The following is a 23,033-nucleotide window of genomic DNA, read 5'->3' as shown; positions in this document are numbered from 1 at the left end:
ACCATTTACACACATTCATACGCTGTGGCCGAGGCTGCCGTACAAGGTGCCACCTGCTCATCAGATAAACATTCACACACATTTATACTAACTCGGGGTTCAGTGTCTCGCCCAAGGACACTTCGACATGGGACTGCAGGGCCAGGGATCGAACCACCAACCTTCCAATTGGCAGGCGACCGCTCTACCAATGAGCCACAGCCGCCCCAACTGCCACGCAACAGAAACGCCACGCTCACGCCACGCAGCCAGCGTGCAGGAGGCCCTACCCTACAGTCACATTAGCTACAAAAGAGAGCGACATGCACTCACTTGATGGGCGCTCCTGGGCGTGCCTAGCCTACTCCTGGCTGCTTGGCAACGGTAAACAGAAATTCTCCGGCGCTACCTTCAACCACGTCTTCAGAAGCGTTGTCAAGTCACAAGAACAATGTTTTTGGATTTAAAAGTATTTATTTCTCGATAAAAGTAACAAAATATAGGAGATAAAATGCCAAAAATATCAGATACGTACATATATACGATGTCCTGAAGCGTTTTCCGCCATCTTGAATTATTTTCTTCGACTCGAGCCACTGACATACGTCACGCTGTCTTCACTCTGATTGGCTGTCGCTTTGTTGCATCGCTCAGCATTTGAGCACGGGAAGAGACGCGAGGACATCATGCGAGGAGAGATGAAATGACTTATTTTATTTAGTTTCACCAGAGTCTTCTCAATAACTGCCCTTCCTCTCAGATTCAGCAGGTGTTGAAGCCAGACGGCGTGTTCATCGGGGCGATGGTTGGCGGCGAGACGCTGTACGAGCTGCGCTGCTCCCTCCAGCTCGCCGAGACGGAGCGGGAGGGAGGATTCTCCCCCCATGTCTCCCCCTACACCGCCGTCACCGACCTGGGCAACCTGCTGGGCCGGGCCGGCTTCAGCATGCTCACTGTGGTGAGGAACGTCAGAGAATATCTGGTTGCAGTTCCATTCTGGTTCCATATAGGGGGCGCTCACAGGCCAGTGCAGAATGAATGGAGGTCTATGGAGCTATACCCCTCAAAATCCACTTTTCTCAGGATATAATTTTTTGTCTAGTAATTTGAATGTTGCATTAAAGGGGGAGGCTAAGAAAATACACACTGCTGGGTGTTAGATTTCTTTAAAGTGGCTTTTTTGTTCTAAAAAGCCTTTTAAAATGTCAATGACGTCATACACATATACGGCCAGAGATACTGGCCGTATATGCGTAGCCGTCTAGCTCCATAGAGTCCCATTCATTTAGCTGTCTAGCTCCATAGACTCCCATTCATTTAGCCGTCTAGCTCCGTAGACTCCCATTCATTTAGCCGTCTAGCTCCGTAGACTCCCATTCATTTAGCCGTCTAGCTCCGTAGACTCCCATTCATTTAGCCGTCTAGCTCCATAGACTCCCATTCATTTAGCCGTCTAGCTCCATAGACTCCCATTCATTTAGCTGTCTAGCTCCATAGACTCCCATTCATTTAGCCGTCTAGCTCCATAGAGAGCCATTCATTTAGCCGTCTAGCTCCGTAGACTCCCATTCATTTAGCCGTCTAGCTCCATAGACTCCCATTCATTTAGCCGTCTAGCTCCATAGACTCCCATTCATTTAGCCGTCTAGCTCCATAGACTCCCATTCATTTAGCCGTCTAGCTCCATAGACTCCCATTCATTTAGCTGTCTAGCTCCATAGACTCCCATTCATTTAGCCGTCTAGCTCCATAGAGAGACATTCATTTAGCCGTCTAGCTCCATAGAGTCCCATTCATTTAGCTGCCTAGCTCCGTAGACTCCCATTCATTTAGCTGCCTAGCTCCGTAGACTCCCATTCATTTAGCCGTCTAGCTCCATAGAGTCCCATTCATTTTGCACCGTGATCACCCCCAGTGGAACTCTGGTGGAACTGCAACCAAATTTGGTACAATGGGGCTAAATAGGGAGTGAACAGGCTCTCCGTAGACGGACTCTGGGAACGCACACAGACACAGACAGCCTCTGTGACGGGTCACAGTTCTCGTTTACTTTGGTCGAACACACCGAAAGCTTCTTCTGGTTGACTTTGTTTTAAAGGGTAACTTTGGTCCAGAATTATGCCAGAAACAACCTGCAATGTAACGCTAATGGGCAATTGTGCACCGTCAGTTAGCATTTACTAAAAGTTATGATTCTGCCGCTGACAGACTTAGATTATTATTCTGAGTGTCTGACAACATTATGAAAGGATCCCTACAGAGATAGACCTTTTAGTTAAAGAGTAAGATCCTTTTAGTTTAACATGAAACAGCCCCGAAATCACCATCACCAAACTACACCAGACTCCATGTAAATAATCAGGACTTTTATCATCGTAAAACACACTTCATTCAAAGTGGACAGAAACAAAATAAAACTATCAAAAGCCGTCTTGGTTCATCTTTCCACTGTTCCAACAATCACCACTCTGGTTTGGTTGAAATAATCCCTTAATTCACCCATTTACATGTGGAGATATGCTGACTCTATACACGCTAAAAGTATTGATTATTTACATGGAGTCTGGTGGAGATATGCTGGCTCTATACACGCTAAAAGTCCTGATTATTTACATGGAGTCTGGTGGAGATATGCTGGCTCTATACATGCTAAAAGTCCTGATTATTTACATGGAGTCTGGTGGAGATATGCTGGCTCTATACATGCTAAAAGTCCTGATTATTTACATGGAGTCTGGTGGAGATATGCTGGCTCTATACACGCTAAAAGACCTGATTATTTACATGGAGTCTGGTGGGTTTGGTGATGGAGATTTGAAAAATGGAAATAAAGCCAGACCGAAAAATAAAAAATAACTTTTGATATTGGAACACATACAATAAATGCGTCATCTATGATTTTTACAGTCAACTTACTGTCTGTCTCTGTGTTTCAGGACGTAGATGACGTTCAGGTTAACTATCCAGGAATCATTGAAGTCATGACCGACCTACAAGGTACAAACTGCTCTGTGCTAATACGTGACTCCGTTTAGTCCATCCACCCCATCATGCAGAGTCTGAATCCAGCTGGATATCAAAGCTGTTAATCTAAGCAGAACCTTTTAGTGTCAAGTTTTACTGTAGCTTTGTTATTTAGGTCCTTAAAGGGACAGTTTGGATATATTTGTCAGTGTGGTTGTATGAGCTACTTCTCCATAGTCAGGGTGTTAACCACAGGTTCCCGTTAATGTTAATGTTAATGTGTTGTGATATTTAAACAAACGAACTGTCAATGGTGAAATAAAAGCCTCTTATTTACGAGATCGGTCTGAGAGACCTCCATCTCACAGCGAGGTCTCTGAGCATGACTGGCCGAGCGACGAGCTAGCGGCCGGAGCAGGCGCCTGCTGGCTGTCGCCTCACTTCATGGAGCTTCTCAACTCCGAAAACTTTGAAGCAAATTGTCAATTCGGCATCAATTTTTGCAAGACTGCCTATATTCAAAATCCAAACAGTTCATTTCTTGCCAAAAACGTTGTCAGAAGTGAATTTAGTGATGAATAAGATGGCGAAAATTGTTAAAATTGTCCCGTTGTTGGTCTGTCTGTACCGGAAACCCGACCCTCGTTCACTTAGGTTCCTCTGCTGAAAAGGGAAAAGAGAAAAGACCCTGCCCTGAAGTAGGAGCTGAAAGAGTTACAGGAACTGCGGCCAGAGGAACTTAAAAATCCCCAAATTGGTGCAGTCAGAACATGAGAAAAAAAGGGTTCTAGAAATTTTATGTTCTAGGAACTGCAAAAATCCCTCCGGTCGGAAAGCGGCTTATGTCAAAGGAGTCTGGTGGCTTTGACGAGAGCAGAGATAACGGCTTCAGTTCCCCGTCGTAAAGGGCCGTCTGACAGCAAGGTAATGCGCTGAAAATATTCTAAATATAGCGTCCACTTCAACTGATATCAATTTTTTTTTAAGGTGTCTAAAATCCTGACTATGGAGAAGAACTGAACTATCCCTTTTAAATCTACAGTGTAATAACTCTTGGGGCCCTATTTTAACGATCTGAGCGCACGGCGTGAAGCGCCTGGTGCAGGTGTGTTTAGGGCGTGTCCAAATCCACTTTTGCTAGTTTGACGGCAGAAAAAAGTGTCCGTGTGCCGGGTGCATGGTTCCAAAGGGTTGTACTTAGTGTCTTCATTAATCAGAGGGGTGTTTTGGGCGTAACATGCAATCAACCAATCAGAGATCATCTCCCATTCCCTTTAAAAGCCAGGCACGTTTGGACCTTGGAGCATTGCTGTTATGATGGAGGATTTACACCGTAATATTTTTATTTGTAATTTCTGCATGTGTGTGTGCTGCTGTGTGTCCCTGTGTGTGTAACAAGTATAGTGCGCGCGCTGTGCACGAGCCTAGGAGCATTTTACTAATGCTCTGTTAAAATAACAATGAAATGCTGCGTTATTGACTTTAGACCAGGTTTTTGTTGGTCAATGGCGCCATCACTTCCCACTGCCTCAAGATAGCAAAACGCCCAGAATGCACCTGAACCCACCTCCCTGTAAGACCAGCACGCCCAGAATGCACCTGAACACACCTCCCTGTAAGACCAGCACGCCCAGAATGCACCTGAACACACCTCCCTGTAAGACCAGCACGCCCAGAATGCACCTGAACACACCTCCCTGTAAGACCAGCACGCCCAGAATGCACCTGAACACACCTCCCTGTAAGACCAGCACACCCATGGGCGCACAGATGGGCGCAGGTGCATTTGCTATTTAAACGACGCGGGCGCTGGACGGTCTTAAACTAGCAAAGACACTTGCGTCGGGCTTTGGACCGCGCTGCGCCGGGTGCAAGATCAGGGCCCTTGTACTGCCTCCAATTTTACAGTTTAGTGCAATCTAATACGATGAGGCTACGATGTTCGATTTTTGTCCACATTGTCATTTCTGAGATCATAGTTAGGGGTTGTTGTTGTTATTTTACTATATTAAAAATGTGTTCAATTAAAATCCGATAATTAACTACAAATCTCTGCTTTTAAGACCCTTTAAAACAAATCTGCCAACTTGTATTCTACATGATTGTTTTTATCCGTTACTCTGTAGGTATGGGCGAGAGTAACTGTGCCTGGAACAGGAAATCGATGTTGCACAGAGACACCATATTAGCAGCGGAAGCTATTTATAAAGGTGAGTATTTAAAGAAAAGAGCGATCAGATGCTACACTTCCCTGTTAAAATGACGAAAACACAAAGACCAAAATCACACATCTGCCCCAAATATATTTCTGCGGCTCCAGCAGCCATCATAGAAACATTTTAAAAGATTAGATCAGTCTCCACTTTTACAGATTTTAGGAAACTACTGTATATATTCATCCCAATCTCACGGCAGTTCGTGAAAATGGTCACGTAATTTAATCTATTGATTGCGTTTATCTTGTTTTTTTCTGATGGTCAGCACATTTTTTTTTTAAACTGATGTTATTTAAATGGGAAGCATCTTTCTTGATCATAGCACGATTCTTTAGTAGCGAGTAGTAGGAAAGTCCGAAAATCCAAGTAGGGAGGTTGGTTGGGGGGGTGGATGGGTCAAACACCACAGGACTTTCACCCAGGAGACCGGGGATCGCGTCCCTCGTGTCACGTTTCCTAAACCCAACCGTCCCGTTTTTGTCAAATCGTGCTGTGCACACGAAAGATGCTTCCCATTGAAATACATTAGTTTAAAAAACTTGCTGACCATCAGGAAAAACAAACAAGATAAACATGTCCGTGTACACTAATCAATAGATTAAATTTGATTAAATTACGTGACCATTTCACAAACTGCCGTGAGACTGGGTTGATATGTTTCTGTTTATAAAGTATAGGAACCAATGTGCTTGGAGCTGGCAGCCCCACACTGTTGGGATTTGTTGACAATAAGAAAAACATAATAGAAACTTAATTCTTGAAATGGTATCACTGCCAAACATTTGTCTTCATAGAAACTTTGTTGATTCCCCTTCTTGGTGCCACAGCTGTTACTTCAGGCTGTATTTCTGATTCTTCTGTTTTCTTGGTTCTCATTTTTTCCTATTTTTAAACCTGATCTGGTGCCTTTTGCTCATCATTATCCACACTGATACATCTTCCTGAAATAGACATCTTTCTGTCAACTCTGCTTGTTTTACTTCCTCTTTCTTTGCCACAAGCTGCTGTCCTTAACACGCAGAGTTCAGAACAGGGTGCAGTCAGAAAGTCGGGCAAAAGTGTGGACTGTGGGTTTTCCTGAATGTTACTTTTACTTGGTTAAAGGCTCTGACACACCAACCCGACGGCCGACCTTCGGCAGAAAAGGCAGCCGGACTGATCAGGCTCCCCGAGGTCCAAAAAGTGCCTCAGAACACACCGAAGGGACGCCGACTTGAGCGTACGTTCTGCGCGTGCACGAGGCGTAATACGTCTCCATAACAGCAGGCGCAGCTAATCTGTATTGTCGCCCAAAAAAATGAAAACTGGCAGCTGATTGGACGAACGCGTCACGTGGGTCTAGCCGCTCCCGGATTTTTCAACCGGGCATAATGGCGACTTTGTTCAGAATACGATCTCATATTTTACGAAGATAGTTCACCGAAACGTGTTTCTGAAAACATTTTAAGAGAGAAATAGGCCGTGCAGTTGCTGAATCTGTCTTCATTTCAGATCAACAAAGGTCAGTTTAAAAGATTTTCATCAGATTTTGAGAGGCGTTAGTCAGGCTCATCCCCGCTCGTAATTTCCGGGTTAGCTCTCCACCAATCAGATTGTCCATTGAGTCCGACTGCCCGCCCTCAGATTCAACAAGTCAAATTGGCCCAAATGAAGGCCGACGGCTCCTCAGACTGACGACGGCACGGAACATACCAGACTAAAGTGGAACAAAAACTGTATTCTGTTTGTATTCTTTCCTTGCTGGGTCACAATATGAGTTTTCCGTGGTGGAAGAAGTACTTCATTGTTGTCTGTGTTTGTGTGAAAATGTTTCAGAGATGTACGGTAACGAGGACGGGTCCATCCCTGCCACCTTCGAGATCCTCTACATGATTGGCTGGAAGCCTCACGAGTCTCAGGTAAGACCACAGCAGCAGCGAGGTCACCCATTGGTTTGTGGACTGCTGTTTTTGAAGCCTCGAGTTAGCATTGGTGTCGTCTCCGTCTTGGTATTTTGGAGCCAGAAGTGACCATATTTGGACAAAAAGGGCGGAGCTGTGGAGGATGATGCATCTAATGCCTACTTCACACTAGAAGACTTTGAACAGACTTTGAAAAGTCTAAAGTCTGACACCATCTCCAGTGAAAACAGACGGGGCGCGCAAGCGTCGCGTATAGCCGTGCGACGCAGCTATTTTCATTTTGGCGGCCATGTTATCCATTCTGTCCGTTCATACCGGTGCGTGGCAGCCGCGTCAGCGCGTAGCGCCCGCGTTGGCCCGCACGCTGCAGTGATCGTTTCGCCGTCTCCTCTATTTCTTGCGCGACATGCAAGCGAATATCAAGCCAGGCAGGTAATGAGGCACATGGAGAGAGAGACCGACGGACGGACAGAGAGTGACACACACACACGGACACACAGACACATACACACACACACACACACACACAACAGTTACCACAGTTTTCCCCACTCTCTTTCTATTGGAGAGAGCCGGGAGTAGAAGGATCGCTTTGTGACCGCCGCCGAGAAATACGCGTCCGGTATGAATGGCCAGGCGCGCGATCAGACACGAATCAAGCGTTACGCTTCACAGGCTGTGCGACACTAACGCGCCCGGTGTGTTTTCACCGTAAAGACAATCATCTCACATCTAACGTCAATGACTGGCATAATATGTAAACACATTGCAAGACTACTACCGTTAGCGTTAGCTGGCAACTTTAAGGGAAAGTCTGCAGATGTTCTGTTCTGCTGTACATGCAGATGAATGTCTCCAGTACCCGGAGGTCTGTGTATATCCGCCGGTAAAACTCCCGTTGGATGACTCGCTTCAGAAAGGTTGAAAATTAGCAACTTTCCCTCTTTAGCATTTAGCTTAGTGCGGCGCCATAGCAACAATAACACTGGCTCTAGCCGGTTGCTGCTTCCTGTTTGGTGCTGGAGGGAGTGCACCCATTGGTTGTTGACAATGTTCACGTGATTTAACTTCACTACCAAGACTTAAGACTTTCGCGTTTGGGATTGGGACTGAGTTTTATGACCTTACTACTAATAATACACGTCTGATTTTGTCTGAAAGTCCAGACGGGAGAAAGACTGACTGTAGGGCTGCAGCTAACGATTATTTTTGTAATCGAATATTCTAGCGATTATTTCATCGATTAACCGAGTAATCGGATAAAAAAATGATTTTGCCTTAGCCGTCACGGGGGGGTCTTTGGTGTCTTTTTAGCCTTCAGAGGAGTTTTTCTATCCAGCCTAGAGTTTAGATTCTCGGCCCAAGCCCGAGCCCGACCCGAGGTCCGGTCGGGCTCGGGTCGGGCCCGGGCCGTTATTTTCCGCCACATCCTCGGGCCGGGCCGGGCCCGGGCCGGACCGCGCCTGGGCCGGACCCTTGATCAAGCAATTTTTTTTTTTTTTTTTTTTATCCATTACCTTATTATCCTATTTGGGTGGGGAGATAGCTATGCCATAATCAGAAATATTATAAATATATATATATATATATAGGCTATATAAAAGTAACAAATGTGTACAAAAGTTAGGCTGCAGTTACTAAATGCAGCACGTGTCATGTGCGGAGTCTCCTCCTCTCGCACGCATCACACCGGGAGCTTGAAGATGTAAAGAAAAAAAGAAAAACAGGAGAATTACCTTTGAGCAAGTGTGGAGGAAAGTCAGAGGTATGGAAGCAGTTTAAACAAGTCGTGGGCAGTGACAACAATATGTTGTTCATCATTGTTTCTTTTTTTTTTTACGTTTCTTCACTCGGATCCATTTGCGATCCGTTCCATTCTAAACAAACAGCAGTTTACAGGCTTCGTCCTTGTTGTATTATTCTAAACAGATTTCTGTAGTTCCAACAACTCTGAATTGTAGTTGAGAACGTCAGTTATAACGGCCCACGTATTAAAAAATTGTCGGGTTTAAATCGGGCTCGGGCTCATAATTACAGTTAATGTGCCGGGCCGGGCCGGGCTCGGACACAACGTGCTCGGGCTCGGGCAGGTTCGGGCTTGATTTTTTGGGCCGATCTAAGCTCTAATCCAGCCTGGAAGTTGTGCCATTTTTTGGAGTTGTTGAGCAATAAATCCAAACTCTTACATCCTAGATTTATCCACTTGATGTCCATAATTTATCACGTTTTCAGGCATTACTGCCGCTAGCTCCGTGCTACAGTCTAGCATAATTCTCCCATGATGCTTTGCGAGACTGTGCTGACGTCTTGCAACCAATGGGAAGGCAGGTCCGTCATAAAAAGACTATGTAGTTGAAAAGAGAGATCACTCCAGCGAATCCGAGTGAGAACAAAGGCTATATAGTAGGAAAGATTGGTCACTCCATCTATCTAGTCATATCAACTCACGACATTAGGCTACAACCGCTAAAAATACTGCACGTTCTAGCTAGTGCTAGTACGTTAAGCTAACATCAATACGTTACCTTGTCGGCTGAGCTTGGTGAGCTGACATTAACAACAGGATGTTTTCGGCTCAGGTGTTGGATCATAGTTGATGTGCTGTTGTGGTACGCAAGTTCTACTTTGCGGTACACACATTGTACCTTTTTACCTTCTTTTTTTTAGTTTGAAATGATCCCAAACCTTTGACATTTTTTGCCTTTTCCTGGCGGTATCTTGGCTCTCCGCCATCGCGGCACTGAATGCTGTGTGCGTCGTTAATAACGGTCCGTGTGAAACAATGACTCTGAGCGGAGCGGGCCGAGGCAGAGAATTTGCCTCGAAGCTTTTTTGTAATCGAATTATTCAAATTATTCGAGTAATCGTTTCAGCCCTAACTGACTGGGACGGAGTTTTTATGACCTTACACCAAACGATGGAGACAACGGGAGCGCCCAGACTCTAGCAAGACTCTCGGGGTCTCATTCACATATTGGACATTAGTCGGAGACAGTGGAGTCGCTTGAGAAGTCGTTTGGTGTAAGGTCGGCATTATCGACTAAAAGACTGCAGCCCTACTAACATTAGACTGTAATCTACGCGTGGCTTGAGTTGGATACAGGAGTGTGTCATCCGCATAAATACGGATATTATTGGAGTTGGAGAGATTATATTTATGTAAACTGTAAATAATAATAAGAGGACCCAGCACAGAACCCTGTGGTACCCCGGTGGAGTCGCCCCCTGCTGGAATTTAGAGAGAATACAGCATTCAGGAGCTTCAGCGTTGGCTTCACTTTTCAGATCCAGAAGTTGACGCGGATTCGGGAGCACAGGAGATATGTTTACATAAAACAAAAACTGGTTTAAATGTTGTTGTTTTTTTGTCTTTGTCAGGCCAAACCGGCGAAGCGAGGCTCAGCCAACGTATCGTTTGGGGATTTGTCAAAGATCAGCCAGCCGACCAACACAAACACGTCGTAGAAGAGCTGACTGAACAGCTGACCCACTGCAGATTGTAAATAATAGATTTCTATTTTAACAGCTAGATTCTAGGGTTAAAAGTGTAAGAGGCCAAGTGTTGTAATGTTGTTGTGTCTGGAATAAAGTTGAGTAATGGAAAACAGTATCGTGAGAACATCTCATTACATGTTACATTACATTACATTACATGTCACCCTCGAGAATATATATATTTATTTTTTACCATACAAAGTCCTGTGAGAAAGGCCGGACAACCTCACAATACAGTCTCACTGACTGACACAGTGCTGGTAAAATATACAGAGCTTTTAAAATATGAACAGGAGAGAGAAGATCAACATGTATTTATTTAATGCTGCTGTTTTATTCCCATACCTAAAGGATATGAAAGACAGCGTAGAATAGGCCTTTTTAAATCCTGCAGAATCATAGTGCTCATTTATATAATCAAAATACATTCTTAGAAAAGATTGAAGTGGTACTTTTTATATTTTATACTTAGTATTTGAATATATATCAACCTGTATAGACGCTTTTATCCAAAGACTTCCAATTAATTACTTTCAACCATGAAGGTGCAAAGTCCAGACAAGTTCAAGTTTAAGTTTAAGTTACTTTATTTGTACCCAGAGGTAGATTTAGTTTACAGTAGAGTCCTCAACAAGAAGTAAGTGCAAGTACATTGGCTTTAAATAAGCAAAACTACAAAGAGATATGAAAGTGCAGCCTCATGAATATCCATATATATATATATATATATATATATATATATTTACCGACAGGAAATTCACTGTTCGATATGTACAGCCAATGAGACACTGACTTAAAAATAAACGTTGAATCACTCAGCCACAGTGGTGGAATATAACTAAGTCAGATGAAAAGAAGAAGTCACTTAACAAGGTCTGCAGGCTGCAGGGATGTTGTTCTATCTGCTACTCCTCGCTGGATGTTTCTCTCGCAGCTCTACTGGTGAGAAAATCATTATTTCTGTTTTTTATCAACATCAAATCTAATATCTTATTAGGCTCAATACATCATGGTGTCAATGCATAGGTCAAAGCATCCAAAGATGCTTTCATTTACCCTTCAATCATCTTGTAAAGGGACACAAAGCTTTTTATGTTTTATGTTTTCAGATTATTTTGTTCATCATGTGCAGAGGTGGAAAGAGTACAAAAATATTCTACTTAAGTAAAAGTACTATTACTTTGATGAACTTTTACTAAGTAGTAGAAAACTTTTTATATATATTATATTTTTATAAGTACTTAAAACAAAACATACTTTAAAGCAGTGGTTCCCAACCTTTTTTCCTTGGCGCCCCCCCTACTCATGTCTAAGAAAAGCTGAGCCCCCCCCCTGAAACCGAAGTTGAGGTAACTCTCGAGATAGAGCCTTACTTTCTTTTTTGATACAGAGTAGTTATCAGCACTTTTACGTTTTTCTGCCATGTTTCGTTCATAAAATAGTGATGCCGTGGCGGCAGGAAAAATGAGGATGATAGCAGCTAGCAGCTGACCTGATGACAGCAGGGTCCCAGGTTAAGAGGTCCCGGAGGTCTGGCCTACTAATGGCGCTTTTCCATTACATGGTACCTGCTCGACTCGCCTCGACTCTACTCGCCTTTTTTGGTTTTCCATTACGAAAAAAAGTCCCTGGTACCTGCTAACAGGTACTTTTTTTAGTACCTCCTCAGTCGAGGTTCCCAGCGAGCTGAGGCGAGCCGAAAAGGTGAAGTGAAAGCGACAGACGGGGGTGTCCTGAACAAACCCGCTATTTTTAAACAGTTTAGCCAGCTGTGTTTTTTTTTGCTGCCTCCAGCTTCTTTAGAAACAAAATGTGTCTTCTGGCAACAACACACACCTTCAACGTTCGTGTCGCGTTAGGTCACGGCAGTTTACTGCGGCGCCGCTTGTTTACAGTTCTGCGGAGGAGGCTCCGGCAGAGCTTTCGCAGCATCCTACGTACACACACACATGCTGGCTCGACGCACACACCAGCTGACAAATGTATACATCAAGTCACATATTACACAGGCTACGGAGAAAGCTCTGCGTGGAGCCTCCACAGAACTGTAAAACAAGCTCAAGTGGCCTGATGTTTATACTTGTGCGCTGGTGTGTGCGTCAAGCCGGCATACGACCAGCCATGCTGAGGCGGGACTAAAATATGCAACGGAAAACGGACGCACAGTGTGCCGAGTCGAGTCGAGGCGAGTCGAGCAGGTACCATGTAATGGAAAAACGCCATAAGTAGCCTGCCTACAATTTTAAGCGAGAACAAAAATATATAGTTTTATACAGACTTTTGTATACATTATATATTCTAGTGTATTATCATAATTTGTTTAACATGTGCAATTTTTTTTTTTTTTTTACCTCAACCTCAAACCAGATAAAGACTTGCGCACCCCCTGTGATCTTTGCCGCCCCCCTGAGGGGTCCCCGGACCCCAGGTTGGGAACCACTGCTTTAAAGGGATACTTCACTGATTAGCATTAAGCTTTGTATCAGCAGAAACACGGTAGTATTTTTGAATGACCGTGCTTCCCTCCCTCATGTCCCCCGGAGATGAGAGATCTCTGTTTTGTGTGTCTGGAAAAATGCCCTCCGATGACGCAAAAATTACGATTTTGCGTCATCGGAGGTCTTTTTGCCCTGAGCCTATGGATTACAGCCAGTGGTAGGAGCTACTTCCGCATTTTTTCAACCCGCCCATAGGGGGTTGGACTGTCGTCTTTCTGCTAAGATTGCCGAAGCAAAAACGAGCGTCAGCCATCTTGAATCCTCGCTAAACAGTAAAACGTGAATTATACTAGACGCATCCAAGGTGGTGCGCGCCATCGTGACGTCAAAATGACGTAATACCCTGCCGGCGCGCCCGATTTATGGCGCAGGAGCAGAGGTCGCACACAGCTCTTTTTTTTTTCAGCAGCGCGCGACAAAGCGGAAACGGGAGGCCTGAACGAGTTCGCCGACAACGTGATGCCAGGACTCGTCAGAGTGACTGCAAGTCTCTCTTGTAAACTTACTGGGTTAAGATGAGTTATTTTATGGTGAATGAAAGGCTCGATCCGACAAAGTACACTGTAAAAAAAAAAAGTTATTTCACTGGAATTCACTGTATAATTTTACGGATTTTTTCCGTTTTTTCTACATTAAGTGTTAATGCCAGAAAAATACAGAAAAATACTTTTATTTAAAAAAAAACCCATTAAATTAAGGTTTTAGTCTGTAAATTGATATAATGAGATAATATAGTTGTTTAACAGGATAATTCCATTGCTTAACGGTCTTGAAAGTTAAATTACATTGAATTTTATGTAAAAAGACAAAAAAAAAACATAATTTTACGGTGTGTAAAATTGAGGCCTCTTTCTGTTTTTTTACTGTTAAACCTTAAATTTAATGTAAAGAAACGTTAAAAAACAATCGTGAAAAAACGGTAAAAAGTCTGGCAGCAAAAGTTGCCAAACACTTACCGTGAAATGACAGTAAAAAACCTTATGTTATTCTACAAAGAATTTATTTTTAAAATACAGATATCTACTGTACATTTTCTGTATTTTCACAGTCCAACTACTGTAGATTTAAAAAGAATTGTAATCAAAAAACATATTTAGAATGTTAAACAAATCTATAAATCTGTACAAACACTGAAAAATATTGCAAAATACCTTAAAATTACATAATTTAAATGAAAACTGCTGTTTTCATACGGTTTTCTTTGGTAAATTCACAAGATTATTCAATCCATCCACAAGAACTCCCTGTTAAAGTACAGATTCCTGGATGTAAAACACATAAAAATTATGTAAAATGACTTTCAAATACCCTCCTTTAGGCATTTATTTTATGATTTTCCAATCTATTTACGGTAAATTCCTGTTTAATACTGTGTTTTTACTGTACAAAAAAGAGAAGATAATGGGATAATACCTTCCAGAAACATTGTAATAATAGTCATTACTTTATATAAACAATATTTGAGAGTATTTACAAGCAACTCTCCAATATATCTACATACTTTTACCATTAATGTATGTTGTTTACTTTAAATAAACATTCATTTATAGTTATTTACATGTCAAATTAATGTAAAATTACCCTATTTGACAGCCCATTAATAGTATCTTAAAAGCTTTAGGCATTTATTTTACATGATTATCCAATCAATTTACAGTAAATTCCTGTTTAATACTGGTTTTCTACTGTACAAAAAACAATATGTGATAATAACTTGCAGAACCATTATTTTATAGTCATTACTTTATATAAACGTTACAATCAACTCTTCATTATGTCTACAGGCTTTTCCCCATAAATGTATAAGGGTTTACTTTATATAAACAATATTGTATAGTGTTAAAAAGAAACTAATATACTGTACTTTAATCATTAATATATCAGGTTTACTTCATACAAACAATACTTTATAGTGATTAAAAGCAACTATTCAATATATCTACAGACTTATCCCATCAATGTACTGTGTGTTTACTTTGTAAAAATATTTGACAATATTTACAATTAACTATCCAATATATGCATCAGAGACTCTTCAGAGGGTAAATATTGGTATAATGTATAGGGGTCCATTTTAGCTTATTCAATGTGGTCTCATACATACTGTGTGTTAGTGTTTTAATCGCTGTCAAACTTCATCCTGGCCAGTGTCTCTTAATGCAAGTCTACTAAATTCTAGCAATAGAGTAGGACTTGTATTTAGCTTTGCAGTTATTTGAAGAGGGGTTAACAGAGGTACTGAGACAGGTAGGACCAGCCATACCCGTTTAATGCATTGAATGAGGCTGACATGAACCCTCACTGCATGGCCTCAACAACTCCACAGCAAAACCCCACAAGCAATTGTTCTCAATTATAGTTGGATCAATGTAATTATATTAGAAACTACACTACTGTAATATTTTGCAAGCATATTTATGGTAATACAAACAGTAAAACAACTTGGCAGCACACAAGCTTAAAAAGCTATAGGACTACTGCACCAAATCACCACTGGTGACAAAGATGCTGTATTTAGATCTGTCTTTGTAAAAATAAACATTCTTTCACCTAAATATTTGTGGAAACAAAGCCATAGCTTCAGTTATGGGAATGCATAAGAGACAAGAGTCAACCTAAACTACAGGCCTTGGATGTACATGATGTCTATTTTAGTCCAAGTCTGTGATATGCTCATCACTATATAATCATGTTTTGGTCTGGCAAATTAGTTGACAAAAGAATCGTGCAGCCACAGTTCACATCACATAGGCCCACAACCCTATAGGCCTACAGGATGACAATACAGTACACAGAGAGCCAGGCAGCCTACAGCCTGGGTAAGCCTACATCTTCACCATCCTAATATTTTAGGGGGCATCTGATGTTCTTGCCTCATTTCACTTCCGTGGAGGCCATGGGCCTATTTCAGATTCATGGCCCAACATCTTTTTCCATTGACTGCTTACTTTGCTGATGTCTGCGGTGATGTCTCATACTGTGTCCACTCTGGCTTTTGATGTTTGTTCCTGTCTATGTCATGCAAACAGCTCAGAGCATGAGCTTCCCTCTTATGTGGGGTAGAATGAATATTCATGCATGTCCGGTACCTTAAATGCCTCACCAAGACCTCTGTGATCTGACCACCCATGCCTCTGAAATTACACTACAATTTCCATTGACTTGCAATGGTTACACAGGCATTGATGCACATATTGGGCAATGTGTGTTTCATTAAGGTGTAACATTAATAAGTTAAATGGATTGCCTGTGCCACAGCTATGCTACACTTTTATAAGGGGTGGAAAATCAATATTAATGCACACCAGTACCTCAAATACAGTATGTACCTGCTTGCCTAACTTGCACACCACCTAACCTAACTTGTTCCGCTAGTTCCAACCCTCATACAGTTTAATTCATGATAGGAAAGTGTGTCCCCTCCTATGAAAGTCATGCCTACCGACAAACAGTATGGACATCTGCAACATTATGCTTATTTGAGAAATTATCTGTGATTTCATTTCAAAACTGAAGGAGTAGGCTTTTCATAAAAGGCTGTTAATCCACTTTAAAAACATTGGAGTCTTCCAATACAAACTCCAAACTGTTTTAGGCAAGGCTCAGTGAATGTTATGAAAATAAGCAATTCAGAAATTTGGGGACGTTTTTCCTGTTTTTCCCAATTCCCCACAGTCAGAAACTAATATGCATGTGGGACAGACCTCTTTTTAATGTATTTGGTGTACTTCAAATAGAATATGTAGCATACACGTTCTTTTCCTTATGAAGTTACAATTGTTGTTAAAACAATTTTTCTTAATATTAAGACCCAAAGTGAGTCACAGTGTTCAACAAAATGCAAGGTCATTGTGCAGTCTACTGCTCCCTCAAATCATGTTGCCTCTCCCCACTTTCTACAGGTCAAAGGGAACACAGAGTTTTTCATGGGCTGAGGTAATATACGGTGAATAAAGACAGGGAGGACACAGTATGAATAAAGCTTTACATTGGTGTGCAATATATTTTTTTTTCAATTTAGCAATACATGCAATGTGTGAAAGACTGGGAAGGGATGCTAGGGCTCAACAGTTCAACCAAGGCTTCTAGCATCAACGTGAACATTGATAATCAGGGCGTGAAGCGATGTAAGACCTTAAAATGGTTGAAAAAACAGAAATGTAAACAGAAATGGTCTCTTTAGTCTAGGCTATGTGCTTCAGGAAAGTGCGCGCAGATTCAAATAATTGAATGTTGCACAATCATTGGCTGAATCATGCCGGGCAGAGACGATCTTGACCAATGATATTGTTTGACTTCATGGGGGGCTGTGCTAACGTCAAACTCATCTCGACGCAGAGACAGTGTGGATAATAATGTAACGCAGGAGTCAGGACTTCTCCACGATGATTCACATTCAGCTTTCACTTAAGGTAAAGTAATACTTTTCTTTTTATGTACATGCAGTTTCCTCACGAGATATCAACTGGACACGAGTTAAGATAACACTTGCATACGTTTCACAATTTTAAAATGTCAGCAGGGATAACGTTAGCATTTGCCGTTTATGTGCCTTTTCAAAGTGTGTCTGGCGTTAGCTAACGTTACATTAAGACTGTCCTTATGTAATGTTAGCCTTGAATGTGAACCATGCACCAATCGTAATTTTAGCTAGCTAGCTAGCTAGCTAAATATATAACAGTTAACTAGACAGTTAGACAGTTTAGCAGGTCAGCTTGATTTGCTGGGTACTAGCTAATACTAGTAATTAAAGAAACGTTATAACGCTCCGTTGCTCCTAACGCTAGTAGTTAACATTACTAACCCGCCATTTAACGTTACCACCTAGCTAGGTTATGCCTCAAGTTTACATAAGCTATCTCAGCTGACTAACTTTACGTTGGTTCTACTTTATGAACAGTGAACCACACGTTGTAACAACAACAAGTTACAACTTGACATTAAACGGAGTGTCTGCTTTGTGGACCACAACATCTTAATTTGAACGTGATCGTTATTTTCACTCATGATTCAGTGTGTCCAACTTAACATTACCATTCTGTCTTTCCAGAGAGAATATTTCCATTCCCGCTTTCCACATAAAAATAAATGGACAGGGAATTGAACAAACTCCACAAATAAATCTATGTATACTACTGTTACAGTAATGTTCAAATCTCACCCTAATTCTTTAATCCTTGTTTAGGCAAGATGGAAGAAAGAATACCAAGATAAGAAGATCAAGAAGATAAAGAATGCTAAAGTAAATAGATGTTCACCCTACAGTATCACACGTTATCATCTGTACCTTACCACATCTTTCTCACTCATGTTATGGCTCTCATTCTGTGTTCAGTTTGACAAGGATCAACAGACCAGACAGCTCTCCCACAGCCAGCCTGAGAACCTGCTTTACGGTCTGAATAGCCTGGGTGAAGTTGAAGACTCGTGCATCAGATGGCTGAGAAAAGGATAGCCCAGAGCAAGAGGGAGCCCAGCAGAGGCTAAGAAGGAGGCAGCAAAGGAGTTCACAAACCCACATACAGCTAATGGAGGTACCGAATGACAGGTCCATTTCAGAAAGCAGGTTTAGTGAAAACTCTGAGTTTGTTAACCCTGAGATGAGGGTAACTCTGGGTTTTCCGTTTCAGAAAGAGAGGTAACCTAACCTCGGACTCTGTGAACCTAACCTAGTCGGGAGCAGGTTTTCTTCTTTCAGTCTCCTCCCTCTGACACAGCTCTCTTTCATTTCATCATTCATAATTGCAGTCTGCATCAGGCGCATTTTAGCGCAGTTTGTTATCGGCATGAATAAAAAAACAGGGTTGGTTTATTAACCATGTTAGGCAGATTATAAAACGTTTTTTTTTCTCAAAACATGCAATGTCCTTTTGTCGACGATCCCGGTGATGTAGAAGCTGTATTACTTTGCAGGGAGTTAAACATACGTCAGGAGATGATATTGAGGCCCCGACGCATTTTAATTTGCAGATAAATACCTGAAAACTCAGAGTTTCCCATCTCAGGGTAAATCAACTCAGATATCAGGGTTACACTCAGAGTTTGTTAAACCTCCTTCCTGAAATGGGCCCCTGCATTGTTAACGGTTGCTTTACCTGGTCTGTGCTTGTAAATAAAACAAACCGGATTTGGATTTGTAACATTGTTACACCCCTTTTTGTTGGTACAGCCTTACTTGAGTCTAAACACAGTGACTTGGGACTTGTTCAAGACGGTGAAGGTTAAGATTTGTGACTTGCACATGTGTGACTTAAGACCGTTACACACTGGGGGCGTGACGAATAAGCGACGCCAATATGCAAAATAATCGCCTGTGAATATTTCACATCAAAACTATTCACACCGGCAGCGATGCAAATTTGTGACAGTTTTCAATAAAAGGTTTGGATATACACGCCGGCTCATCTACAATGTCAGTAGGACAGATGCTGAAGAGAGCGAGAAAGTGACGGAAGATGTGGTGTGAGCGGACGAGAAAGAGAGAGCAGTCGGAGCAGAGGAGAGTTAACGTTTAGTGGTGAAGATATGAAGTGATTGTACAGCAGCTAGATTCTGCAGTTTGACAACAAATAAATGCAGCAGCTCCTCAAAAGCACCAAAAGGTGTCCTGTCTGGTTTCCAGGCTACTGAGTGGAGGGACGGGGGCTAGCTTCGGATACGTCCCAGGAAAAGCTGTAACACTAAGCTACTGTAAGCTATTTATTGAGTTTCCTCTAACTCTAATTGAGTATACAGTTAATACTCAATTGAATTCCCTCTGCAAAACAGTGTAGCATATGTCTCGGGCTTATTGTGAAAGGTAAAAACGGAAAGAATGTTTCTGGCATACGCTGCCATTGTAAAGGTTGAAAGGAGTAATAAAGTTTGCTGACGTACAGTCTGTAGTTGGGACAGCAGCCTCCGTGTTGTTGTTTGGTGATCCTTATAAGTAAACACTACTTGTGACAAAAACAACAGTTTGAAAAAATATATTGACATGCGAAATAATCGTCCCTGGTGTGCAATGGTCTTTAATCTCACCTCTGATATTTTTGATTAAGAGCTACTCTCTGGCGAAGCCACAAACCAGAAATGTAAGACTCAAACTATGATGTCATCAGGTTACTAAGCTGCTTCATAGACAATGAATGTGAAACTAATTTTGTAGAATAAAAAAAAACCAAATGAGGTTTATTCTATGTTAGCATTTTATTTCTGAAACAGAACCTCTACCCGTTACCTCTGAACATCCCCCTGGGTGATCTCAGTGTCATCTTTCAAATATTTCTCAATTCATTGTTTTTGGAAAAGCTCCAGACATTATATCAGATGACATCACAAATTTGAGTTTTTAGATTTTGGAGAGAGTTGTTCATGTTCACTGACATTTTTAACACACATGTATGAATTCCCAAATTGCCCATAGTTCCCCTTTTGCTATAATTCAATGTACCAGACAGTTTTTGCTCCCATAAGTTTATTCATATGTGAACTTTAAGGATAGCACTGTTTAAATAGTGCATTTCTTTGTAAAGCATGCAGTAAATGGTCATTCTATAATACTTTCTGGTTATGATACATCTTAAAATCTCATACATCTCAAATAGGGATCTTCAGTGAATGGATTGGACAATGCTGTAAAATGTCAGCAGAAAAAATTATATATTTATTGCGTGTAAAAGTAGTTGATGCAATTGCACTTTTACATAGCCCTTTTGGTTTTTGTACATTCAAAACCCCATTTACTAATGAGGAAGTTGTGAACATATATTAGTTAGTAATAGTAATTACTGTCAAATAATGTTTATGAAATAAATCCCATGCACTTATAAGAAAAGTCTGTAGATATATTGGTGTTGCTTGTTATTACTGTCAAATGAAGTTTATATAAAATAAACATGTATGTACATATAATGGAGAGTTGCTTGTTATTACTGTCAAATAATGTTTATATAAAGTAAACCCCCTACTTCAATGAGGAAAAGTCTGTAGATATACCAGATAGTTGCTTTTAAGTTACTATAAAACAATGTTTATATAAAGTAACCTCATATATTAATAGTAAAGGTATGTAGATATATTGGAGAGTTGCTTCTAAATTACTATAAAACTATGTTTATATAAAGTAAACCCCGTACAATAATGGTAAAAGTATATATATATATATATTGGATAGTTGTTTGTAATTACTATAAAGAACAGTTTATATAAAGTAAGCCCCCATACAATAATGAGGTACAGTCTGTAGATATACTGGATAGTTGCTTGTTATTACGGGCAAATAATGTTTATATAAAGTGAACACCCATACAATAATGGTAAAACTATGTGTATATATTGGATATTTGTTTGTATATATAAAGTAAACCTCGTATATTAATAGTAAAGGTATGTAAATATATTGGAGAGTTGCCTTTTATAACTATAAATGAATGTTTATTTAAAGTAAACAACATACATTAATGGTAAAAGTATGTAGATATATTGGAGAGTTGCTTGTAAATACTCTCAAATATTGTTTATATAAAGTAATGACTATTATTACAATGTTTCTGGAAGGTATTATCCCATTATCTTCTCTTTTTTGTACAGTAAAAAAACAGTATTAAACAGGAATTTACCGTAAATAGATTGGATAATCATAAAATAAATGCCTAAAGGAGGGTATTTGAAAGTCATTTTACATAATCTTTATGTGTTTTACATCCAGGAATCTGTACTTTAACAGGGAGTTCTTGTGGATGGATTGAATAATCTTGTGAATTTACTAAAGAAAACCGTATGAAAACAGCAGTTTTCATTTAAATTATGTAATTTTAAGGTATTTCTGCAATATTTCTTAGTTTTGATAAAGATTTATACAGTTGTTTAACATTCTAGAAATGTTTTATAACAAGAATTTGTTTTAATTCTACAATAGGTACACTGTAAAAATACAGAAAATATTTACAGGAAATTTCTGTATTTAAAAAAAGAATTTTTCTGTAAAATAATGTAAGGTTTTTTACTGTAATTTGACGGTAAGTGTTTGGCAACTTTGCTGCCAGACTTTTTACCGTTTTTTTACGATTTTTTTTTTTACAGTGTAGGTCATCCAATCAAATCAAAGCATTGACGGCAATGCTGCTGCCAGTTCTGCCGTTTTTTTCTTCTTCTTCTAGTCCGTAGAAAGAGCAACGTCGGTAGCCTTTCCTCATTAGCGCCACCTCTGTTCAGGAGAAGACTGCAACTAGTGTTGCGAGCACCAGCGCGGGTATAAATGGTCACGGCGATCCCATGACGTAACATTTGTACGCGCCAGCTGTGCTGCGTCCAGTATATAACAGCCTTAAGTGTCTCAGCAGCACAATTACGTGCATTCAAACTACCGCACATGTGTACCACCGGGATACATTGGTACAGATCAGAGAATATGTAGGACACTTTATTACAGACGGAATGCTCCACAAACTACACGAGTTTCGCCCGCCGGCTATGGAGACCAGCGGTGTCGCTCGATGCATCTGGCCGGTAAAGGGACATCATCAGTGAGGAACGTTGAACGAGTTTGCCGGTGGAAAGCTAACGCTAGCCGGCCACCTGTTCCATCCATCCTGCTTGCAAGTGTCCGCTCATTAGACAACAAACTGGACTACATCCAACTTCAACGAAACTCCCAACGCAAGTTCAGAGACTGCTGTGTTTTTATTGTTGTGGAAACATGGCTGAACAACATGTTACCGGACTATCCAGCTACCAGGCCTGCTGCTCTGTCGCCGGGTAAGACTAGTGGAGGTGGGCTGTGTTACAGCCCGGTCTCACGGCAGTTCGTGAAATGGTCACGTTATTTTTAATCTATTGATACGTGTTCACAGGGACGTTTTTGTCGTTTTTTTTCGTGATGGCCAGCACGAAAATGTAAACTAATGTATTTAAATGGGAAGCATATGTCGTGGTCACAGCACGTCTATGGTAGCGAGTAGTATGAAGTGCCGAAAATCCGCATAAGGAGGTTGGTTGGG

General features: G+C 41.1%; 3 protein-coding genes across 5 annotated transcripts in view; all 3 read left to right on the top strand.

Moving 5' to 3' along the window:
* ndufaf5 (NADH:ubiquinone oxidoreductase complex assembly factor 5) overlaps positions 1-10,668 on the top strand; it is a 19,026-nt gene extending 8,358 nt beyond the window's left edge. Inside the window, exons 7-11 of one of the 2 annotated variants that reach the window (XM_036000499.1) lie at positions 740-937; positions 2,916-2,976; positions 5,070-5,153; positions 6,975-7,057; positions 10,439-10,668. In XM_036000499.1, the coding sequence (XP_035856392.1) occupies positions 740-937; positions 2,916-2,976; positions 5,070-5,153; positions 6,975-7,057; positions 10,439-10,525 (513 nt within the window). In that variant the 3' untranslated portion in view covers positions 10,526-10,668. The remainder of the gene's footprint in view (positions 1-739; positions 938-2,915; positions 2,977-5,069; positions 5,154-6,974; positions 7,058-10,438) is intronic. The other variant, XM_036000500.1, reaches the window with a different exon arrangement.
* LOC116048446 (VPS10 domain-containing receptor SorCS3-like) overlaps positions 1-23,033 on the top strand; it is a 1,378,075-nt gene that overhangs the window by 973,176 nt on the left and 381,866 nt on the right. The window lies entirely within an intron of this gene.
* LOC118494870 overlaps positions 11,418-23,033 on the top strand; it is a 61,679-nt gene continuing 50,063 nt past the window's right edge. For both annotated transcript variants that reach the window (XR_004897077.1, XM_036000501.1), the window contains exon 1: positions 11,418-11,497. Coding sequence is in view for 1 of the 2 variants with exons in the window: in XM_036000501.1 (XP_035856394.1) it covers positions 11,446-11,497 (52 nt within the window). In the remaining variant the exon portion in view is untranslated. The remainder of the gene's footprint in view (positions 11,498-23,033) is intronic.

Source organism: Sander lucioperca, chromosome 4 (assembly GCF_008315115.2).
Source record: "Sander lucioperca isolate FBNREF2018 chromosome 4, SLUC_FBN_1.2, whole genome shotgun sequence".
Lineage (NCBI taxonomy): Eukaryota > Metazoa > Chordata > Actinopteri > Perciformes > Percidae > Sander > Sander lucioperca.
Note: the sequence above shows the minus strand (reverse complement) of the source record. Positions and strands in the feature narration are given on the sequence as shown.